Source organism: Bubalus kerabau, chromosome 15 (assembly GCF_029407905.1).
Source record: "Bubalus kerabau isolate K-KA32 ecotype Philippines breed swamp buffalo chromosome 15, PCC_UOA_SB_1v2, whole genome shotgun sequence".
NCBI classification, from domain to species: Eukaryota; Metazoa; Chordata; class Mammalia; order Artiodactyla; family Bovidae; genus Bubalus; species Bubalus kerabau.
In genome coordinates, this window is record NC_073638.1 from 81,484,609 (window position 1) to 81,507,927 (window position 23,319).

Here is a 23,319-nt window from a genome sequence, read left to right on the forward strand (position 1 = left end):
ATAATAATAATAAAATAACGTAAAATAGAAGCATTATTGTAACAAACTCAATAAAGACTTTAAAAATGATCCATATCCAAAAAAAAAAAAAAAATCTTAAAAAATAATGAAGGAAATGTGAACACGCTTTTATTGTGATTGATAAGCTGATGCTGCCACCTCGTGGCAACGTTTAACACCACCTTGAAAAAGAACTATAACAATGTTACTTCACTAAGAACCTTGCCTACACTTTATTTGAACACACCCTATATTCAATATAGGGGCAATATAGCAGAAAGTGGGCTTCCCTGGTGGCTCAGACTGTAAGGAATCTGTCTGAAATGCCGGAGATGCAGATTCAATCTCTGGGCCAGGAAGTTCCTCTGGAGAAGGGAATGACCACCCAGCTCAGTACTCTTGCCTGGAGAATTCCATGGACAGAGGAGCCTGGGGGGGCTACAGTCGATGGGGTCACAGAGTCAGACACGACTGAGTGATTATCACTTTCACTTCACTGTATTCACTGAGACCCTGTTAAATAGGAGATGAATAAAAAAGCAGAGGGGAATCTTTCATTAAGAATGTGAAATAGCGCATCTCATGGTACTGAAGGTACAACAAATTTTAATAAACTTTGACCCTCTTGTTTTCAAGTAATATTGTAAAGTAATCAGCCTCTAATTAAAATAAATAAATTTAATTTTAAAAAATGTAAAAAATAAATTAAAATTGGGTTTATAACAGTTTAGAAAATAAGGTCATTTTGAGGGAATCTTTAAAAATCATGTAGAAGAATGGAAGGATAGCATCTCCCAAATTCTTCAAATTTTTTAGCATCTTTAGATGATGGTCAGATAGTCTAGCCATGTCTGGAAGCTTTACTTTTTAATCTATTTTCTGTTTTAGATGGAAATTTAACTTTTGAGGCAAAACTTTCTCCTGGCGATGGTCCTGCACATAGCAGCTTTCACTTCTTTATTTCTCAAGCTGTAGATGAGAGGATTCAACATGGGAATCACTGCTGTGTAGAACACTGCCACCACTTTATTGAGATCCAGAGAAAAAACTGCGCCCGGCCTCACGTAGGTAAAGAAGAGAGTCCCATACAAGATGGAGACAGCTGTGAGATGGGAAGAGCACGTGGAAAAGGCCCTGTGCCTCCCATGAGCAGAGTGGATGCTCAGGATAGAGATGAGGATGTAACAATAGGAGATTAATATAGTCAGGCTGCTGACGACCAGTACAGCTCCAGCCACGATGAAAACTAGCAATTTATTGATCCGCGTGTCAGCACATACCAGAGATAGAAGCGGGGACATGTCACAGAAGAAGTGATGATAATGTTGGAACCACAAAAGGGAAGTCGGAAAGCAGCTGTTGTGTGGGTCATGGTGTTCAGAAATCCAACAGCGTAGGGTCCGACCACCAGCTGTATGCAGAGTCTGTGGGACTTGATGACGGAATACAGCAATGGGTTACAGATGGCCACATAGCGGTCATAAGCCATGGACGCCAGGAGAAGGCACCCGATGGCCACAAAGAACCCAAAGGACCACTGCTGCAAGGCGCAGCCCAGGAAAGAAATGGCTTTCCCTTCAGCGAAGAAGTCTCTCAGCATCTTGGGGCCAACCACGGATGAAAAGCAGACATCCGCAAAGGACAGGTGACTGAGAAAAAAGTACATCGGTGTGTGCAGGCGGGAATCCATCCGGATGAGGATAATCATGCCCAGGTTTCCTGTCATGGTGACAAGGTAAAAAAGAAGGAAGAGCAAGAAGAGGAAGCCGTGCACGTGCGGATGGTACTTAAAGCCTGTGAAAATAAACTCTGTGATCCTTGTATAGTTTTCACCAGCCATTGGTTAGCTCAGTCACTAGAGCGAGGAAAAAAAAAAAAAAAAAAAAAAAACAAGAAATTTATCGTGCACAAAGCTTTAAATTACTTAGAAGCATAACATTATCCATAAGAAAAGAAATTGCAGGTTTTCAGTTTGGGAACCTTGGCATACAAAAGCTAGAATAAAATGCCAGCAAAGCAAATACAGTTCTAAAGAGCAATATGGCTTAAACGTTTTAGAGAGAAAATTAGGGTTTAACTAAGAGTTTGTTCGACATTAGAAAACCTATAAAATATTTTAAATGTTGGTCAATCTTATTTTCCCATAAATCCAGTTAACTCATATTGAACTTTTGAAGATATAGAGAAGCAGAAATAGGTTTAAAAAGTGAGTTAAACTTACATGGCAGTGAGTTCCTTTCTTCTTTAGAGAATTAACATTGGAGTACAAACTGTGCTCTTTTTTCAGCACACATTTCATCTTCCCACCCAGACCTGTGCCTTTGCACAGAGAGGAAGTCCGACTGTCTAGCAGTCACTTGGTTGTATTCTTAGATTTTCCCCCAAGGAAATAGGAAGATTCCACTCTGAAAAAAAAAAAAAAAAAAAATCTCCACGTGAATTAAGGTTTTAAGAAGTAATTACATCATTTTTTGTTCTGGGAGAATTTGTTTCCCTAAAGTATGCCATACCTTGGGAATTTTATTAAAAGGAAAGTAAATTAAAACGTATTGCTGCCTCTAAATGCTTTTAAAAATCCTCTGGGATCAAAATATTTGTTTTCTGTGTTTGACTCCTTTTCTTACCTCCTTCTTTAGGTATTTACAGAGTAAACTTCAGAGTAATGATGACACAATTTCTGGAACTGTTTATCTAAAGTTCATTATAATAGAGAATTTTCCACAGGATACCTTATTTGACATTGTGATCATTTTAATTAGTGTCTTTTTCCAATACGGACAAAAAAAAAATCACTGAAAATCAAAATGTGTGAAGAATTTCTACTGTATATACAGGTTTTTCCATGAGAAATTGAGAGATGTTTCACTGACAAAGGCAAATCTAATGCTGCATTGGAGCTTTACCAGCCATTGCCGATTTCTAGTGAGATTGAGCAACTTTGCAATATTTACAGGACATTTACATAACCAATAGTTATTCAAGTGTTGGCCCACATTTTTTCACTAGATTGCCTGACTTGTTTAAAAAATATATGGTAATTATTCATGTATTTCAGGTATACCCAGCTATATTCACTGTAAATACATCTTTCCTTGGTGTGTCTTACATGTTTATGCTCTTAAAGGCAAGCCTATGGTCTCAATTTTAATGTGGTTTAGGGAATCAATATTTTCCTTCATGTTTAGTATTTTTGTAGCTTATTTTTTTTTAATTTGCAACCACATATCACAGAGATCCTCTCCCGTATTATTTTCTAAATGTTTTAATCCCTTGCCTTTCACATTTTGATCTCCAAATCATCTTTTTTTTTTTTTTGCTATCATAATAGATCATTTTATTCCATTTATTCAACACTCAACACACTTTTTTTTTTTAGAAATATATGTCTTGCTATAATTTTATTTTTTTTAATTTAATTTTATTTTATTTTATTTATTTATTTATTTTTTGTGTCATTCTTTTTTTTTTAATTTTATTTTATTTTTAAACTTTACATAATTGTATTCCAAATCATCTTGAGATGACCTTAGTATGTGCTGTGAGGTAAGAGTAAATGATCACTTTTTTCCCATGCAGATCCCATGGATCCAATACCATTTTTTCAAATCTTTTCTCACCTCAGTATCAGTCAGTTCAGTTCAGTAGCTCAGTTGTGTCCGATTCTTTGCTACCCCATGAATCGCAGCACGCCAGGCCTCCCTGTCCATCATCAACTCCCAGAGTTCACTCAAACTCACGTCCTTTGAGTCAGTGATGCCATCCAGCCATCTCATCCTCTGTCGTCCCCTCCTCCTCCTGCCCCCAGTCCCTCCCAGCATCAGAGTCTTTTCCAATGAGTCAGCTCTTCACATCAGGTGGCCAAAGTACTGGAGTTTCAACTTTAGCATCATTCCTTCCAAAGAACACCCAGGGCTGATGTCCTTTAGAATGGACTGATTGGATCTCCTTGCAGTCCAAGGGATTCTCAAGAGTCTTCTCCAACACCACACTTCAAAAGCATCAATTCTTCGGTGCTCAGCTTTCTTCACAATCCAACTCTCACATCCATACATGACCCCTGGAAAAACCATACCCTTGACTAGACGGACCTTTGTTGGCAAAGTAATGTCTCTGATTTTCAATGCTATCTAGGTTGGTCATAACTTTCCTTCCAAGGAGTAAGCGTCTTTTAATTTCATGGCTGCAGTCACCATCTGCAGTGATTTGGGAGCCCAAAAAAATAAAGTCTGACACTGTTTCCACTGTTTCCCTATCTATTCCCCATGAAGTGATGGGACCAGATGCCATGATCTTTGTTTTCTGAATGTTGAGCTTTAAGCCAACTTTTTCACTCTCCTCTATCACCTTCATCAAGATTTTTTTAGTTCCTCTTCACTTTCTGCCATAAAGGTGGTGTCATCTGCATATCTGAGGTTATTGATATTTCTCCTGGCAATCTTGATCCAGCTTGTGCTTCTTCCAGCCCAGCGTTTCTCATGATGTACTCTGCATATAAGTTAAATGAGCAAGGTGACAATATACAGCCTTGATGTACTCCTTTTCCTATTTGGAACCAGTCTGTTGTTCCATGTCCAGTTCTAACATATACTGCCGTGTAATTAACCAACATAGTCACCAAAACTGGCAGAAAACATGATGAAAAATACATAAAACAAAAATTCTAGGGTATTACTAACTACTTTTATCCTTCAAAGTTACTGAACTAAAATTAAATGCATTTTTGTTGTTCTTTAATTTTTTAAATTAAAGTTTAAATACATTTTAAAGAAAGTCTTTAAGGATGACAAAGTGTAGATCTCAATAAGTCTTATACTAGTACAAAAACATCATTTATTCCCCCATTTTTTGCATTTGTTGCCATGTTCCAGAAAATAGAACACAAAAATACGGCTGAAGGAATATTGTAACTGGAGAAAATAAAAGTATGAGACCGAATTATGAAGTCACAGATAATGCATTGACTCTTCATGGCTGTTGGTGCATTATCTGTAAATATAGAACTAATATCCTGCCTATGTCACAAAGATCAATAAATAATAACAATAATAGCTAATACTTTATTAAAGAACATGGAGGCATTCTGTACTTCATATGCACAAAGCATATGATTACAGCAGCAAAATCCCAATAAGTTATTACTATGACTAAAGAGTATAGAGGATATAAAAGGCCTTGGGAATAAATCTATGCTAAACATGAAGGTAATATTAGAGAGTGCTATGGTTACATGTTTCTGAATATCTCACTTTCTTCAGGTTTATTGATATATAATTAACATAATATTTTATTAGTCCAAGGTATACACAATAATGATTCAATATTTGTGTATATTGCAAAATGATTACCCCAATTAGCTTATCAATCACCTAACAGAGTTCTAAATTTCATTTCTCATGATGAGAATGATTAAAGGAACAGTCTTTTGGACTCTGTGGGAGAGGGAGAGGATGGGATGATTTGGGAGAATGGCATTGAAACATGTATAATATCATGTATGAAACGAGTCGCCAGTCCAGGTTTGATGCACGATACTGGATGCCTGGGGCTGGTGCACTGGGATGACCCAGAGGGATGATACGGGGAGGGAGGAGGGAGGAAGGTTCAGGATGGGGAACACATGTATACCTGTGGTGGATTCATGTTCATATATGGCAAAACCAATACAATATTGTAAAGTTAAATAATAAAATAAAATTTTAAAAAATCTCCTCTCTCAGCAACTTACAAATATAAAATACAGTGTTGTTAGCTATAGAAACTGTGCTATATTTTACAGCCCCAGAACATATTTATCTTATAATTGAAAGCTTTAAGCTTTTGACCTTAATACATTTTTTAACAGTCTATGTTTAAAGAGTCAAGGTCAAGATTACAGACAACAAGAGATCTCAACACACTGTAAGGAAAACGAAAGTACTGCTAAGTCACTGCTATGATTACAACATTTACTCAGGACTTAACAAAGAACTTCTGATATCCTAGTCATAAAATTTTTTATATGAATAAGAATATTTTTAAGTCTTGGGATTCAATAATCTACTCTTTTAAGTTTAAAAGTTCTAAAAATCCATCCCTACTGAATCAGAAATGAGAAAAACAAAGTGAGAAAAGTATAACCCAAGACATTGTATGACTTGTCAATGACCCAAAATCTCAACATAAAATAAAGATTCTCTATACCCAGCCCATGTGGTTACATCTTGCATTCAGATTACTCTCAATCTGTAGTATAAATGGTGTTCCAGTTTATTTACCCATAAGAAACTTCTTTTCTGAATGATTCTTTTACTTCCTTGTTTCTCAGGCTATAGATAAGTGGGTTCAACATGGGAATCAGGTTTTTGTGTAGAACACAAAAACCACTTTATTAATATCCATGGAGAAACTGGAACTTGAACGTACATAGATGAAGAAGAGTGTCCCATAAAGGATGGAGACAGCACTCAGGTGTGAAGAGCAGGTGGAGAAGGCTTTCCACCTCCTGTCAGCAGACGGATCCTCAGGACAGTGATGACAACTAAATGTAGGAGACCAAAATGATCCGGCCACTGAGTACTCCTGGAGCTCCAGCCAAGAGAGAAGTAAAACTTCATTGACCCATGTATCTGCACATGCCGGGGAGAGAACAGGAAGAAGGTCACAGAAGAAGTGATTGGTGATTTTTGGACCACAGTAAGGCAGTCAAAAGGTGAAAGTTGTGTGGATCATGGTGCTTATAAGGCCCTCTATAGAAGGAGCTACCACCAGCTGCCCACAGACTTGCTGAGACATAATTAGTGTCTACAACAGGGGCTTACAGATGGCCATATGCCAGTCATATGCCATGGAAGCCAGGAGAAAACACTCAGTCACTATACACTGACCAAAAAAAAAAAAAAAAAACAGATCTGGGCAGCACAATCGAAGAAAGAGATGACTTTTTTCTCCACAAAGATGTCAGTTAACATCTTGGGACCAATGACAGAAGAGGAATAGATGTCCACAAAGGACAAGTGGCTGAGAAAAAAGTTCATGGGGCTGTGCAGTCAAGAATCCATCCAAATGAGAGTGATCATCCCCAAGTTTCCCAGAAAAGTGGCAACATAGACCAGGAGAAATAACACACAAAAAACAACCTGGAGCTGGAGACGATTTGTCAAGCCCATGGGAACAAACTCAGTCACCAGAGTTTCATTTTCCATAATCCATTTCTCTGAAAGAGAGAGATCTTTCATAATTCATAATTCATAAGTCAATTCATAATTGGGTTTCCTCATTTTAAAAATGAATGAATCTTTTATCTTTTTTACATTTACAGGGTAGATCGAAAGACAACATTCCTGACTTCTACCTCTGAGTGGTCATCCATCCACTTATTGTTTGCATGATATTAAGTCACTAAACCTCAATTTCTTCTTGATTAAAACAGAAATTTTTGAAGAGAATCATAGATTTTTAGGTGTAGAAGTAGCTTTTGGAGATTATCTAAAGCAATTCCTCTAACTGTGCCAGATGACATTTCTAAAAATCCCTGCCTTTGAACCAAGGATATTTTAAGACATGTTTCACAGATAAGGTATCATGTGCATTTGATGAATTCAGGCTGATAGTTCTCACTCTCACCTTAGATAAAGGCTGTAAGAAATATAATTTCCTTGCTAATTTCTTCAGATTCTGGAAAAAATTGTCAGTGTGTTGTCTAAAAGATTACTTTTGAAGTCTAAGAAGGAACGCAAACTCAGACAAATGAAGTTGGCTTTCGAACAGAGTTCAAAGTCCTCAGCAGTGTCTACTCTGTGATGCCTTCTCCAAAACACCTGTATTCCTCATATTATTAATGCACATGCTGATTACTTTATCAAACTCCATTCTCTTTTCAGCCCATTAGAGAGACGAGTTCTTAAACATTTAATAGGTGCTGAAATCAATTGTGACTTATCAGAATCTTGGAGAGAAAAATAATATCTTAAGCATGAAAATGACACACCTAGGCATTTATCCCCCTAAAAACCTCTGCTGACAGAAAAACCTGGACAACTGTATTCATAGAAGCATTATTCATAATGGCCAAACACTTGAAATAACAAAAATAATTGAGCAAACTGTGGTATATACATACCACAGAATACTATTCAGTAATAAAAAGGAGCAAAATATGATACATGCAACAATCTGGCTGAGTGTCAATAGCGGAGTTGATAAAAAAAAAAAATCTGAAAAGGCCATGTACTCTATGATTCCATTTATAAAACATTCTCAGATGGCAGAATTTTAGAGATGGAGAAGAGATTGCCTGGGATTAAGAATGTTGGGAAGGTTACCGTCTTTCTAAATTCCATATATATGTGTTAGTATACTGTATTGGCGGAGAAGGCAATGGCACCCCACTCCAGTACTCTTGCCTGGAAAATCCCATGGATGGAGGAGCCTTGTAGGCTACAATCCATGGGGTCGCTAAGAGTCTGATACGACTGAGCGACTTCACTTTCACTTTTCACTTTCATGCATTGGAGAAGGAAATGGCAACCCACTCCAGTGTTCTTGCCTGGAGAATCCCAGGGACGGGGGAGCCTGGTGGGCTGCTGTCTATGGGGTCGCACAGAGTCGGACACGACTGAAGTGACTTAGCAGTAGCAGTAGCAGTATACTCTATTGGTGTTTTTCTTTCTGGCTTACTTCACTCTGTATAGTAGGCTCCAGTTTCATCCACCTCATTAGAACTGATTCAAATGTATTCTTTTTAATGGCTGAGTAATACTCCATTGTATATATGTACCACAGCTTTGTATGCGAGACAGCAACAGACACACAGATGTATAGAACAGGCTTTTGGACTCTGTGGGAAAGGGAGAGGGTGGGATGATTTGGGAGAATGGCATTGAAACATGTATAATATCATGTAAGAAATGAATTGCCTGTCCAGGTTCGATGCATGATACAGGATGCTTGGGGCTGGTGCACTGGGATGACCCAGAGGGATGGTATGGGGAGGGAGGTGGGAGGGGGCTCAGGATGGGGAACACGTGTACACCCGTGGTGGATTCATGTTGATATATGGCAAAACCAATAAAATATTGTAAAGTAATTAGCCTCCAATTAAAATAAATAAATTTAAATTTTAAAAAAATAAAAATTAAATTAAAAAAAAAAGAATGTTGGGAAGGAGGGTGGTGGTGTTACTATAAAAGGATAACATACAGGAGATCTTTGTGGAGATGGAATAGTTTTGTATCCTGATTGTGCTGGTGGTTAAATAAATCTACATTGAGTACTAAAACAATACAGAATTATACACATAACATACCAATGTCAATTTCCTGGTTTTTGTATTGTACTATAGTAGTAAACGGGAGAAGACAATGGCAACCCACTCCAGTACTCTTGCCTGGAAAATCCCATGGGCGGAGCTTCATAGACTGCAGTCCATGGGGTCGCTAAGAGTCTGACATGACTGAGCAGCTTCACTTTCACTTTTCACTTTCATGCATTGGAGAAGGAAATGGCAACCCACTCCAGTGTTCCTGCCTGGAGAATCCCAGAGATGGGGGAGCCTGGTGGGCTGCCGTCTGTGGGTTCGCACAGAGTCGGACACAACTGAAGTGACTTAGCATAGTAGTAAACTGGGGTAAAACTGAGGGAAAGGTACATGAGACCTCTCTCTACTATCTTTAAAGCTTCCTGTGAATATTTATTTAAAAATAAAAAGGTTTTAGAAAAAAAATGAATAGAAAGTTAGAAGAAGGGGAAGTGAGTATAGCACCAAAAAGAAAAAGAAAAACTGGAGAAGGGAGGTATGCATTTTGGACATGGAAATAATGGCGGTGATGCAACACAATCACACAGAAATATTAAGTGCAGTGTGTGCAGCAGATGTGTTGACAGAAAATGAATGCCAGTGTTCCCTGGTAAGACACCTTGAAAAGGATTTTACTTAACAGGAAATTAATGAAATAAAAGCAACAGATCTCCTGTGGTCTCACAGGCAATGGAGCTCAGAAAAGAAAAGGCCTGGAGGGGTGGAATTTCAGATTAGTCAAAAAATCATACCTAAGTAGTGACATGTTTCTTTGTAAACACAGAATTCATTTCAGGTCATTTATACTTATGTTTGCTCTCACTCAAAGATGGAAACTAAGCATTTTAAGTGTCAAAATAAATTAAGGTGATAAAAAAAATCTATGAAGATGTAACTAGAATACGCTTCTCTGTGATCTCAACCAACTCAAATTATTATGTGAAAACAACAGTTTTTGATGGTCAAAATGCATATCACTTTATTTTTCCCAGCCTTGCCCAGATAAAATTTTCCAGTTCAGAAAACTCATGATCTTTGGATATGAGTAGCATAAGATGTAAGTTAGCTGATTCATAGGTTTGTTTTCTACATATAATATTCCAGTATATGTAATGTGAAGAAATTAAGACCCAGAGAAACCAACCAAGGTCTCATCATTCTAACATTCTATGAGCCCATATGTCTTCAAGCACATTCAGCATCTCTATGCCAAATACAAAATTCAAACAAAATGTACATTCAAGTTAGGTCATTTAAACCAAAAGACAAAGACGAAACGTTCTATTTCTACCAAATTATCCCTCAGAATAAGCTTAAAGATAATGCTTTCCTAAGCTTCTAAACTCATCTTCCACGTCTGGCTTCCTGATGGCAATTTGGGAAATTTCCTAAAAAGGAAAAGAAAAAATGCCCTACTGTGACAACCTAGAGGGGTGGGATGGGGAGGGAGGTGAGAGGAGGGTTCAAAAGGGAGGGGACATATGTATACCTGTGGCTGATTCGTGTTGATGTATGACCGAAGCCAACAGAACATTGTAAAGCAATTATCTTTCAATTAAAAATAAATTAAAAACAGACATGACCAAAACTAGTTATGTCAAAATTAATTATGAAATTAACATTCCCTTATATGAAAATGAATTACTCTACAAATGTAGACATGCCATTTTTCTCTCAGCTTCTTCATGTTGACTAGGAGGATAGATAATATTCTGATACCATCTTGATTTTTGGACCTTCTTAATGGTACTTTAGTGAATTCATTGACTCAATTCTGCACAACCCTCACCAGAGGATTTTCTAGAGAGCTGTTGTGTAAATTAGCAATAACTCCCACAAGGAAATGGTAGCTCAGGAGATCAGGCCTATAGGGAAGAAATTAAAGTTATTTTATGAGAAAATAATTTTGGGACTTTGAATCAAATGTACTTGCACAAAGTAAAACTACACCTCCATTTGGGACCATCTGCCTCTTTGAAATTCCAACTCTGAACCTTCAACTACCACATAATTATCACCAGCCCTTGACATTGTGCAGTTTGAGAGTGTAAGCTAAAGTCCTGCTTCAGAGAGATTACAATTAGAAGGGGAGTCTGAGTCCACAGCAGCACTAAGGACCCCAAAACTGGTTCGTGAGCTAAACTAAAAGGGTGGGATCATTGCAACAAAAGTTTTGGAAATAGTCTCCTGGACATAAGCAATCTCAAAAGGTGATTAAGGTATTCAGTTCAGTTCAGTTCAGGCACTCAGTCGTCTCTGACTCTGCAACCCCATGAATCGCAGCACGCCAGGCCTCCCTGTCCATCACCAACTCCCAGAGTTCACTCAAACTCATGTCCATCGACTAGCTGATGCCATCCAGCCATCTCATCCTCTGTCGTCCCCTTCTGCTCCTACTTGCAATCCCTCCCAGCATCAGGGTCTTTTCCAATGAGTCAACTCTTCACATGAGGTGGCCACAATACTGGAGTTTCAGCTTTAGCATCAGTCCTTTCAACGAACACCCAGGACTGGTGTCCTTTAAGATGGACCAGTTGGACCTCCGTGCAGTCCAAGGGACTCTCAAGAGTCTTCTCCAACACCACAATTCAAAAGCATCAATTCTTTGGTGCTCAGCTTTCTTCACAGTCCAACTCTCACATCCATACATGACCACTGGAAAAACCATAGCCTTGACTAGATGGACCTTTGTTGACAAAGTAATGTCTCTGCTTTTGAATATGCTGTATAGGTTGTTCACTTTCTTCCAAGGAGTAAGCATCTTTGAATTTCATGGCTGCAATTACCATCAGCAGTGATTTTGGAGTCCAAAAAAAATAAAGTCTGACACTGTTTCCACTGTTTCCCCATCTATTCCCCATGAAGTGATGGGACCAGATGCCATGATCTTTGTTTTCTGAATGTTGAACTTTAAGCCAACTTTTTCACTCTCCTCTTTCACTTTCATCAAGATGCTTTTTAGTTCCTCTTCACTTTCTGCCATAAGGGTGGTGTCATCTGCATATCTGAGGTTATTGATATTTCTCCCGGCAATCTTGATTCCATCTTGTGCTTCTTTCAGCCCAGCGTTTCTCATGATGTACTCTGCATATAAGTTAAATAAGCAGGGTGACAATATGCAGTCTTGACGTACTCCTTTTCCTATTTGGAACCGGTCTGTTGTTCCATGTCCAGTTCTAACTGTTGCTTCCTGAACTGCATATAGGTTTCTCACCATCATGATTATCTGGGGCAGTGGCCAAGAGGAGTTACTCCACATCCGAGGACAGGGGTGGTGGACGAGAGGAGCAACCTCACGTCCAAGGAGTGGCGGCTGTACGGGTGCAGGAGGACCAAGAGGAGCTACTCCACATTCAAAGTCAGGATGGGTGACTCATCCAAGGTAAGGAGCAGTGGCTGTGCTTTGCTGGAGCAGCCATGAAGAGATGCCTCACATCCAAGGTAAGAGAAACCCAAGTAAGACGGTAGGTGTTGCAAGAGGGCATCAGAGGGCAGACACACTGAAACCATAATCACAGAAAACTAGCCAATCTGATCACACAGACCACAGCCTTGTCTAACTCAGTGAAACTAAGCCATGCCCGTGGGGCCACCCAAGACAGACTGGTCATGGTGGAGAGATCTGACAGAATGTGGTCCACTGGAGAAGGAATGGCAAACCACTTCAGTATTCTTGCCTTGAGAACCCCGTGAACAGTATGATTAAGGTATAGGTAAGTAAAAATAAGGTGGACTGATGGTATCTATGCAGCAGTGGAGTGCTAAAATTTGGACAACATCTTTGAAAGACAAAATCAGTACATGCTGTATATATTAAAATTTCAAAAACAAGAAAAATATTGGACTCAAACTTCAAAGCATTTTAACATTTAGAGTAAAAAATTCTTACTCTAAGAAATGAAGAATCTTTCAAGGTATTACAGAAAACAGATAATATCTATTCACATAAACGTCACCCCAGGTCATTCATCTTGTCATTAGAGATGCATACTAGGCATCCCTCAAGAGGATACACTGGTCGTAACAAACACCCTCTTCCAGCAACAAAAGAGGAGACTCTACACATGGACATCACCAAATGCTTTATACCAAAAATCAGACTCATTATATTCTTTGCAGCCAAAGATGGAGAAGTTCTATACAGTCAGCAAAAACAAGACCAGAAGCTGACTCTGGCTCAGATCATGAATTCATTATTGCCAAATCCAGACTTAAATTGAAGAAAGTAGAGAAAACCTCTAGACCATTCAGGTATGACCTAAATCAAATCCCTTATGATTATACAGTGAAAGTGAGAAATAGGTTTAAGGGATTATATCTGATAGACAGAGTGCCTGAAGAACTATGGATGGAAGTTCATGACATTGTATAGGAGGCAGGGATCAAGAACATCCTTAAGAAAAAGAAATGCAAAAAGGCAAGATGGTTGTCTGAGGAGGCCTTACAAATAGCTGTGAAAAGAGAAAATGAAAATGAAGTTGCTCAGTCGTGTCCGACCCTTTGCGATCCCATGGACTGCAGCCCGCCAGGCTCCTCTGTCCATGGGATTTTCCAGGCAACAATACTGGAGTGGGCTGCCATTTCCTTCTCCAGGGGATCTTTCCAACCCAGGGATCAAACCCAGGTCTCCAACATTGTAAGCAGATACTTTTACCATCTGAGCCACCAGGGAAGTCCCTGTGAAAAGAGAAGTGAAAGGCAAAGGAGAAAAGGAAAGATACACCCATTTGAATGCAGAGTTCCAAAGAATAGCAAGGAGTGATAAGAAAGCTTTCTTCAGTGATCGATGCAAAGAAATAGAGGAAAACAATAGAATGGGGAAGGCTAGAGATCTCTTCATGGAGAAGGCAATGGCAACCCACTCCAGTACTCTTGCCTGGAAAATCTCATGGATGGAGGAGCCTGGTAGGCTGCAGTCCATGGGGTCGCTAGGAGTCAGACAAGACTGAGCAACTTCACTTTCACTTTTCACTTTCCTGCATTGGAAAAGGAAATGGCAACCCACTCCAGTGTTCTTGCCTGGAGAATCCCAGGGACGGGCGAGCCTGGTGGGCTGCTGTCTATGGGGTCACACAGAGTTGGACACGACTGAAGCGACTTAGCAGCAGCAGCAGCAGCAGAGATCTCTTCAAGAAAATTCAAGATACCAAGGGAACATTTCATGCAAAGATGGGCACAATAGAGGACCTAAAAAGTATGGACCTAACAGAAACAGAAGATATTAAGAAGGGGTGGCAAGAATACACAGAACTGTACAAAAAAAAGATCTTCATGACTCAGATAATCATGATGGTGTGATCACTTACCTAGAGCCAGATATCCTGGAATGTGAAGTTAAGTGGGCCTTAGGAAGCATCACTACAAACAAAAATAGTGGAGGTGATAGAATTCCAGTTGAGCTATTTCAAATCCTAAAAGATGATGCTGTGAAAGTGCTACACTCAATATGCAAGCAAATTTGGAAAACTCAGCAGTGGCCACAGGACTTGAAAAGGTCAGTTTTCATTCCAACCCCAAAGAAAGGCAATGCCAAAGAATGCTCAAACTACAGTACAATTGCAGTCATCTCAGATGCTAATAAAGTAGTGCTCAAAATTCTCCAAGCCAGGCTTCAACCATACGTGAACTGTGAACTTCCATATGTTCAAGCTGGATTTAGAAAAGGCAGGGGAACCAGAGATCAAATTGCCAATATCTCTTGGATCATCAAAAAAGCATAGAATTCCAGAAAAACATCTACTTCAGCTTTGTTGACTATGCCAAAGCCTTTGACCTTGTGGATCACAATAAACTGTGAAAAATTCTTAAAGAGATGGGAATACCAGACTACCTGACCTGCCTCCTGAGAAACTGGTATGCATGTCAGGAAGCAACAGTTAGAACTGGACATGGAACAACAGACTGGTTCCAAATCAGGAAAGAGTCTGTCAAGGCCATAAATTCTCACCCTGTTTATTTAATTTATATGCAGAGTAAATCAAGAGAAATGTTGGGCTGGATGAAGCACAAGCTGGAATCAAGATTGCGGGGAGAAATATCAATAACCTCAGAAATGCAAATGACACCACCCTTATGGCAGAAAGTGAAGAACTAAAGAGCCTCTCAGTGAAAGTGAAAGAGGAGAGTGAAAAAGTTGGCTTGAAACTCAACATTCAAAAATCTAAGATCATGGCATCTGGTCCCATCACTTCGTGGCAAATAGTTGGGGAAACAATAGAAACAATGATAGACGTTCTTTTTGAGGTCTCCAAAATCACTGCTGATGGTGATTGCAGCCATGAAATTAAAAGATGATTGCTCCTTGGGAGAAAAGTTTTGACCAACCTAGACAGCATATTTGGAAAAGGCAATGGCACCCCACTCCAATACTCTTGCCTGGAAAATCCCATGGATGGAGGAACCTGGTAGGCTGTAGTCCATGGGGTCGTTAGGAGTCGGACACGACTGAGCAACTTCACTTTCACTTTTCACTTTCATGCATTGGAGGAGGAAATGGCAACCCACTCCAGTGTTCTTGCCTGGAGAATCCCAGGGATGGGTAAGCCTGGTGGGCTGCCATCTATGGGGTTGCACAGAGTCGGACATGACTGAAGCGACTTAGCAGCAGCAGCAGATAGCATATTAAAAAGCAGAGACATTACTTTGCCAACAAAGGTCCATCTAGTCAAAGCTGTGGTTTTTCCGGTAGTCATGTATGGATGTGAGAGTTGGGCTATCAATAAAGTTCAGCACCGAAGAATTGATGCTTTTGAACTGTGGTGTTGGAGAAGACTCTTGAGAATCCCTTGGACTGCAAGGAGATCCAACCAGTCCTGCATGTTCATTGGAAGAATTGATGTTGAAGCTGAAACTCCAATACTTTGGCCACCTGATGTGAAGAGCTGACTCATTGGAAAGGACCCTGATGTTAGGAAAGATTGAGGGCAAGAGGAGAAGGGGACAACAGAGGATGAGATGGTTGGATGGCATCACTGATGCAGTGGACATGATGCAGTGGACACGATGCAGTGGACATGAGTTTGAGTAAACCCTGGGAGTTGGTGATGGACAGGGAGGCCTGACATGCTGTAGTCTGTGGGCTCGCAAAGAGCTGCACATGACTTAGTGACTGAACTGAACTAGGCATCCTTCAAAGAGATTAAGGTAATTAACTCATATATAATCTCACAAGAGCCCAATGAAGTAGATTACTACGAAGTCCTAGATTCTCCTGTCACCAGTACCCTCAGATACTTTCTACTCTTGCAACAAGTAAAGCAAAATGCTGCCTCACAAACTTACTCTCTCTTCCTTCTGTTTACAGTGCATCTCTAACTTACATCTGCACAGTTTTCTCCTTCACTTTATTCAGGTGTCTGCTATAGTATCCCCTCATCATGGACCCCACTCAGTGGAAATAAAATGACAAAAAAAAAAATCCACTATAAGAAAATGCTAGATGGTTAAACATTAAAGAAGGAAATAGAGTTAATGTTTTCATCTATTTGAGGAGGATTCAACTTAGATGTAATACATTTCCTCTAAAATCAAGGCAGTCTCCAAAATCTCTCATACAAGATCTCATGAGAAAGAAAAGTATGGAAAGGGAAGGGAGAGGAGCAGGAAGGAGCAAAGGAAGTGGAGAAAAGAATAAAATGTTGTTTGGGGAGGACTATGGCCATGCTGATATTTTGAAAAGTAAAAGAAAAAGAAAGCATTCTTAGTCTCAAAAATCTCATGTAACAAGAGTAAGCCATTTATAACAACCTTAGTCCCTTGTGGCTCAGCTGGTAAAGAATCCGCCTGCAATGTGGGAGACCTGGGTTCAATCCCTGGGTTGGGAAGATCCGCTGGAGAAGGGAAAGGCTCCCCACTTCAGTGTTAAGGCCTGGAGAATTCCATGGACTGTATAGTCCATGGGGACACGACTGAGTGACCTTCACTTTCATAGCTAAAGGAGTAGAATAAAGAATTGTCAGGAGTATATGTAGTGAAAGTGAAGTCGCTCAGTCCTGTTGGACTCTTTGCAACCCCATGGACTGTAGCCTGCCAGGCTCCTCCACCTGTGGGATTTTCCAGGCAAGAATACAGGAGTCAGTTGCTGTTTCCCTTTGCAAGGGGTCTTCTTGACCCAGGAATCGAACCTGGGTCTCTCACATTGCAGGCAGACTCTTTACTCTCTGAGCCATGAGGGAAGCTAGACTGGAAGCTAAAAGCGAACAGAGAGACTAAAAATCAATAATCCTATAAGGTGAGTGAACATTCCAATGATGAGTGATGTGAATCTTAAATCAACTTATGGTGAAAAGACATCAATGAGCAGAATGATGAAAGAAACTGATCCAGGGAGAACTGGAATAGAAGTATTTCTCTAAACCATCTCTCTTTCTAGTTTGTTAAGAAGATATTATAATTATGACTTAAAGCAACTGTTGGAGAACGCAATGGCACCCCACTCCAGTACTCTTACCTGGAAAATCCCATGGATGGAGAAGCCTGGTAGGCTGCAGTCCATGGGGTCGCTAAGAGTCAGACACGACTGAGCGACTTCAGTTTCACTTTTCACTTTCATGCATTGGAGAAGGAAATGGCAACCCACTCCAGTGTTCTTGCCTGGAGAATCCCAGGGACGGGGGAGCCTGGTGGGCTGCCGTCTATGGGGTCACACAGAGTTGGACACAACTGAAGCGACTTAGCAGCAGCAGCAGCAGCAAAGTAACTGCATGTTTATTCACTCACCCATTTAACATTTTCTCCTGAGAATTTACAATGTGCCAGGTGCTCTTCATTTCTGTGAAAACCACATGTGATGCTTTCTCCCTCACAATTTTCATCAAGGTCTTCAGTGTACTGTTTATAAAGTGTTAAAATATCATTCCATTTTTTTTATCATCAATCTTTTTTAACAGATTTGTATTAGCATGATAAATTACTGAGTTGAAAAACCTTCCAGGTAATATCCTGAAGGATTATATAGGGAGACCACATCCCTAGAAGGAAAAACTAGAAACTTGGAGCATAACATTGCTGGGAAGCTCTTTCTTTCAGTCAGTATATGAAAAGATAGCATTCAGGTTATCAATGGGGAATGGGGGGAGGGATAAATTTTGAGACTGGTGTTGACAAATACACACTACCATATATAAAATAGTTAACTAATAAGGACCTACTGTACATCATAGGGAACTCTACTCAATACTCTGCTATGGCCTCTATAGGGAAAAAACTGAAAAACTATATATACATACATATATGTGTGTATAGCTCATTCACTTTGCTGTACAATAGAAATTAATGCAACATTGTAAATCAACTATATTTCAATAAAGCTAAATTTTACAAGATGGCATTCATAGAAACTTGGATATATTATATAGAATCATAGAACTTTAGAGAAGGCAGTCATTTAGATGGCATTGTCTATTACCCTCATTTTACAAATTAAGATATTGAGAACCAGAAATGATACAGGATTTATCTGTTTTTAGTCTTTTTAATATTTGGTGACCTTCTTAGGCCAAATCTGGTTTTTCTTTTTAATAAACACTTTAGCCATTCCCTGTATAGCTCAAATGGTAAAGAATCTGCCTGTGACACAGGAGACCAGGGTTCGATTCCTGGGTTGGGAAGATCCTCTGGAGAAGGAATTAGCAATCCACTCCAGTATTCTTGCCTGGAGAATCCCATGGACAGAGAAGCCTGGCAGGCTACAGTCCATGGGTCTCAAATAATCAGATATGACTGAGCGACTTAGCACACATACACGCATTCAGTCACTGCAACATTTAAACATATACCACCACAGGGAGCAAGAAGTGTTATGAAAAAAAAGAAGGAATCTCAGTTCAAATGTCACTGTCTGTGGCAGATAGTATAGTGGAGGGGTGCCGGGGTCCAGCCCCGGTGGAGTCAGGGGTTTTGAAGGGGAGATGGCATCGGTGATCAGGAAACAACAACTTATTTAAATGTTAATTAAAGATATAAAGAGTGGTTAAATAAGGATAGCTCAGTGAGAAAATTTAGTGGAGAAAAGAGGCTGAATAATTCAGCCAGAAGGTGAGAGAAAGAACGACATGGGGAGACCAAGTTTCGGTGAACAAGGCCCGCACTTTATTTTCCAAAGTAGTTTTTATACCTTAAGTTATGCATAGAGGATAATGGGGGAAGGGGTAGAGTCATGCAGTAAGCCAGGCTTTCTTCCTGCAAACTTATCATATGCAAAATTTAGGTGATTTACATCATCTTCTGGCCCGGAGGCCTGTTAACATTTTAAGACCCTTTCTTCAGAAAACTTATTTTTCTCTAAAGGTAATTAGTCAGGTGCCATCCTCCAAAAGCATTCGATAAAGTTGCATTCCTATAGGGCAAAGGTATGGTGGGCTACAACAAGAAAAAGAATTAACTCAAGGGTCCAAGGTTACAAACTTTAAAGCTACTACTTACACCGAGTATATTAATCAATACACTGCCAGGGACACAGCAGGTAAGGGATATGGAAACTTAGCAGCAAACATTGGCCCAACAAGTGAAAAGCCTTTCACCAATACAATTTCTAATCAATCTTTTAACTGCTCAAAGGAATCTGTATTTAGACAGTTTAGAACATCTCATGCCTCTCACAGTTGGGAGGCTCTGAACAATCACATGTGGCCAGAAAAACCTATTCAGGCAGGCTAAAGGACTTCCAAAGGAGTTTGTAGGTTGAAACACTATCACACCCAGGAACTTTATTAACTGGAGCTGTAAGTTAACTCTTTTTTCAGAGAGAGGTAGTGGGGGACAGCCCCCCATAAAGTCAGAGGTGTAGGTGAGAGCAGAAAGTAGGCAGACTCTGGTTTTGGGGGTAGATGCTCGAGAATTTCCAGGGGGACTCCTGAGGCTCGATCCCGCCTTTGCATATGCCGAGCCTCCTTCCTCATGACCTTTGCCATGGGCGGAGCTCCTGCTCCCAGCAGAGGGGATCAGCACAAGGCTGGAACCAAAGGGATTTAGAATTAAATACTGACTCGGCTCTACTTTCTCTGGTTTCCCTGGTGGCTCAGTTAGTAAACCATCTTCCTGCAATGAAGGAGATCTGGGTTCGATCCCTGGGACAGGAAGTTCCCCTGGAGAAGGAAATGGCAACTCACTCCAGTACCCTTGCCTGTAAAATCCCATGGATAAAGGAGCCTGGTAGACTACAGTCGGAGTCGATGGAGCAACTTCACTTTCACTTTTCACTTGCTGCTTGTTTATGTCATGCGAGTGCATGTTCCTCGGTTCTTTGTCTCGTCACAACAAAGATTTGGAGTGACAGACATTAAAGCCCTCGGCACATCACAGCTCTTGGGTCTTGGACAAACTGTGCTACAGCTCTTAGGCAAATCAGTGTTACAGCTCTATTTTATTTAGAAGATAGCAGGAGAGTGAGAGAGAGAGAGAGAGAAAAGAGTGCACGCACACGGGAGAGAGAGTCCAAGAGAAAGTGCTTTGGCTCCTCCTTTTATATGTTTTTTCCTCCACCTGGGCCTGCCCTATGCAAATTGGGCTTAGCCAGGAGTGCTGTTTGTTCTGCCTGGAGTCTTCACTCTGGTCCTCGGACCTTCCTTTGACCTTCCTTGTCTTTAAGCCACCGCCATTTTGGACTCCTTTTCCCTATTCTACCTACCTAACATTCCCCCCTCAAGAGATGGGAGGCCCAATTCTTTGGGAATAGGGGCGTTGAGGTCTTTCTGGCTACTTCCTGCTGAACTGGGATGGCGAGGGGTATTGGGCCTCCCCCTCTTGCTAGTCTCAATCCTCAGAGTCCTTATAGCAATGTCCAAGGGTGTGTGATATTTTCCGTGGTCAGCTGTAGTTTTATATCTTTGTTGAACTGGCACTGCATGTTGTAGCTGGTTGACCTTGGCAGAGACAAAACAGGTTAGACAATTGACAGTACATGGAATAATCATAAGCATCATCAATATAGCATAACAAGGGACATTAGTCAATTTTAAATTCACATTACCAGGATAGCTCAAGTCCCTCCTTATTCAGGGATCAGAAGATCTATCTCCTGTCTGTCTTGGAGTACAATCTCTGTCAAGCTGTGTTGACTCCTTAGAGTTATCCTGAGAAATCTTATCCCCAGAAACCAGATTTTGGGTGTGTTCATTAGAATGGCACTCATTGGTAGTTCTGAATAGGTATCTGAGATCTCCCAGGGGCTCACAGGTGTATTGAGTGTCCTCTTCTGTTTTCTTCCATGGCTTGACTCATGAGTAGTGAATCCAGGAGTCATGTCCTGGTACCTTGACTGCTGTGGGGGTAGAAAGTATTACAGGGTAGGGGCCCTTCCATGAGGGCTGGAGTTGAGCCTTTGGGGACCCATCTTTCCAGACTTTAATTAGGACTTGAGTTCCTGGAGCATATAGTGGTGACTCTTTAGAATCTTTTGGGTCCTGGTTCATACCCCACAAGCGTATATCCTGTTGGAATTGCCCAATGGCTATGGTATAAGACTGGAGGGTCTGAACCTCTGGATCTAGGAAGAGATCCTTGACATAAAAAAAAAGGTCTCCCATATAGCATCTCATAAGGACTAAGACCAACCTGTTCCTTAGGGGCAATGCCGGTACGGAGGAGAGCTATTGGTAAAGCTTCCTTCCATCCCAGTGAGGTCTCCTGGGTTATCTTTTTTATCGCTGATTTTAAGAATTGATTGGCTCTTTCTACTTTTCCTGAAGATTGAGGCCTCCAGGCACAATGGAGATAATAAGTAATGCCCAATGCTTTCGAGACCCCTTGGGTGACCTTAGAAGTAAATGGTGTCCCATTGTCACTTTGTAATGACCTAGGCAGACCAAATCTTGGAATGATTTCATGGAGCAGTTTTTTAACTACCTCCTCAGCCTTCTCGGTCCGGGTGGGAAAGCCTTCAATCCATCCTGTGAACTAATAGGTATTTATACCCTTGAGAAACTGGCATCTGGGTGAAGTCCATCTGCCAGTCCTCTCCTGGGTAGGCCCCACATCGTTGGATGGGCTGGGCCAGCTGGGGTCTTTGAGCTCCTTGCGGGTTGTTTAATTGGCAAGTGAGACAAGAGGAGACCACCTGTCTTATAGTTGTTTGGAGGCCTGTTCCTCTGAAGGACCTTTCTAGTAATCTTTGGAGGGCCTTTTCTCCTAAATGAGTAGTGGCATGTAAGGAGTTAACCAACTTCCATTGGAGGTTTCCAGGCAGAAAAAGGAGTCCCTCCTTTTGGAACCACCCCATATGATCTTCTTGAAAGCCCTCGCTCTTAGCTTTAAGAATTTCACCTTCAGTATATGAAGGAGTTTCTGGCAAATTAGTCTGTGGAACTAAGGTGGCAATCCCTATTAGGTCATGGTTCTGTAATGCTGCTCTCCTAGCTGCCTGATCAGCTGCTTGGTTCCCTCTTGCCACTTCTGTGTTCCCTTTTTGGTGTCCTTTACAGTGGGAGGCTGAAATCTCAGTAGGCAGATGGACTGCCTCCAAGAGTCGAAGAATTTGATCACCATATTTGATTGGGGACCCTTGGGTGGCCAAGTGGCCCCTTTCTTTCCAAACAGCTGCATGTGCATGTAGCACCAGAAAGGCATACTTGGAGTCAGTGTAAATGGCTATTCTTTTTCCTTTTCCCACCTCTAAAGCTCGAGTCAGGGCTATGAGCTCAGCTAATTGGGCTGAAGTACCTGGTGGCAGAGGCTTAGCCTCTATGGTCTCAAAATTGGAGACTACTGCATACCCGGCTCTTCTTTTTCCATCCAAGACAAAGCTGCTTCCATCAGTGTACCAGATTTCCTCAGGATTGGTCAGAGGATTCTGACAATCCCTCTCGGGATTTTGTCCAGTGGTTCAAGGTTTCTAGACAAGAGTGAAAGGGGAGAGACCCCTGGGGGTAGGTAGGAGGGTGGCTGGGTTAAGAACCTCACAAGGGGATATAGTGAGGCCTGGATTTTCCATCAGCATTACTTGGTATCTGAGGATTCTTTGATCAGACATCCATAAATGGCCTCTCCCATTTAGGAGTTGTTTTACTTGGTGGCTGGTAAAAATAGTTAGTTTGTCCCCAAAGGAGAGT

At 40.7% G+C, this 23,319-nt stretch overlaps 1 protein-coding gene and 1 pseudogene across 1 annotated transcript; both read right to left on the reverse strand.

The window, feature by feature from the left end:
* Positions 1-723: 723 nt before the first annotated feature.
* On the reverse strand, positions 724-21,898 carry LOC129627686 (olfactory receptor 1009-like). The gene is given in 6 exon segments (XM_055547154.1): positions 724-1,318; positions 1,321-1,855; positions 2,222-2,405; positions 6,403-6,605; positions 7,116-7,192; positions 17,724-21,898. Coding segments are annotated over 2 exon segments (942 nt in total). The 5' UTR covers positions 1,841-1,855; positions 2,222-2,405; positions 6,403-6,605; positions 7,116-7,192; positions 17,724-21,898; the 3' UTR covers positions 724-896.
* Positions 4,494-7,055, reverse strand: LOC129627687 (olfactory receptor 1002-like; annotated as a pseudogene).
* Positions 21,899-23,319: the final 1,421 nt, after the last annotated feature.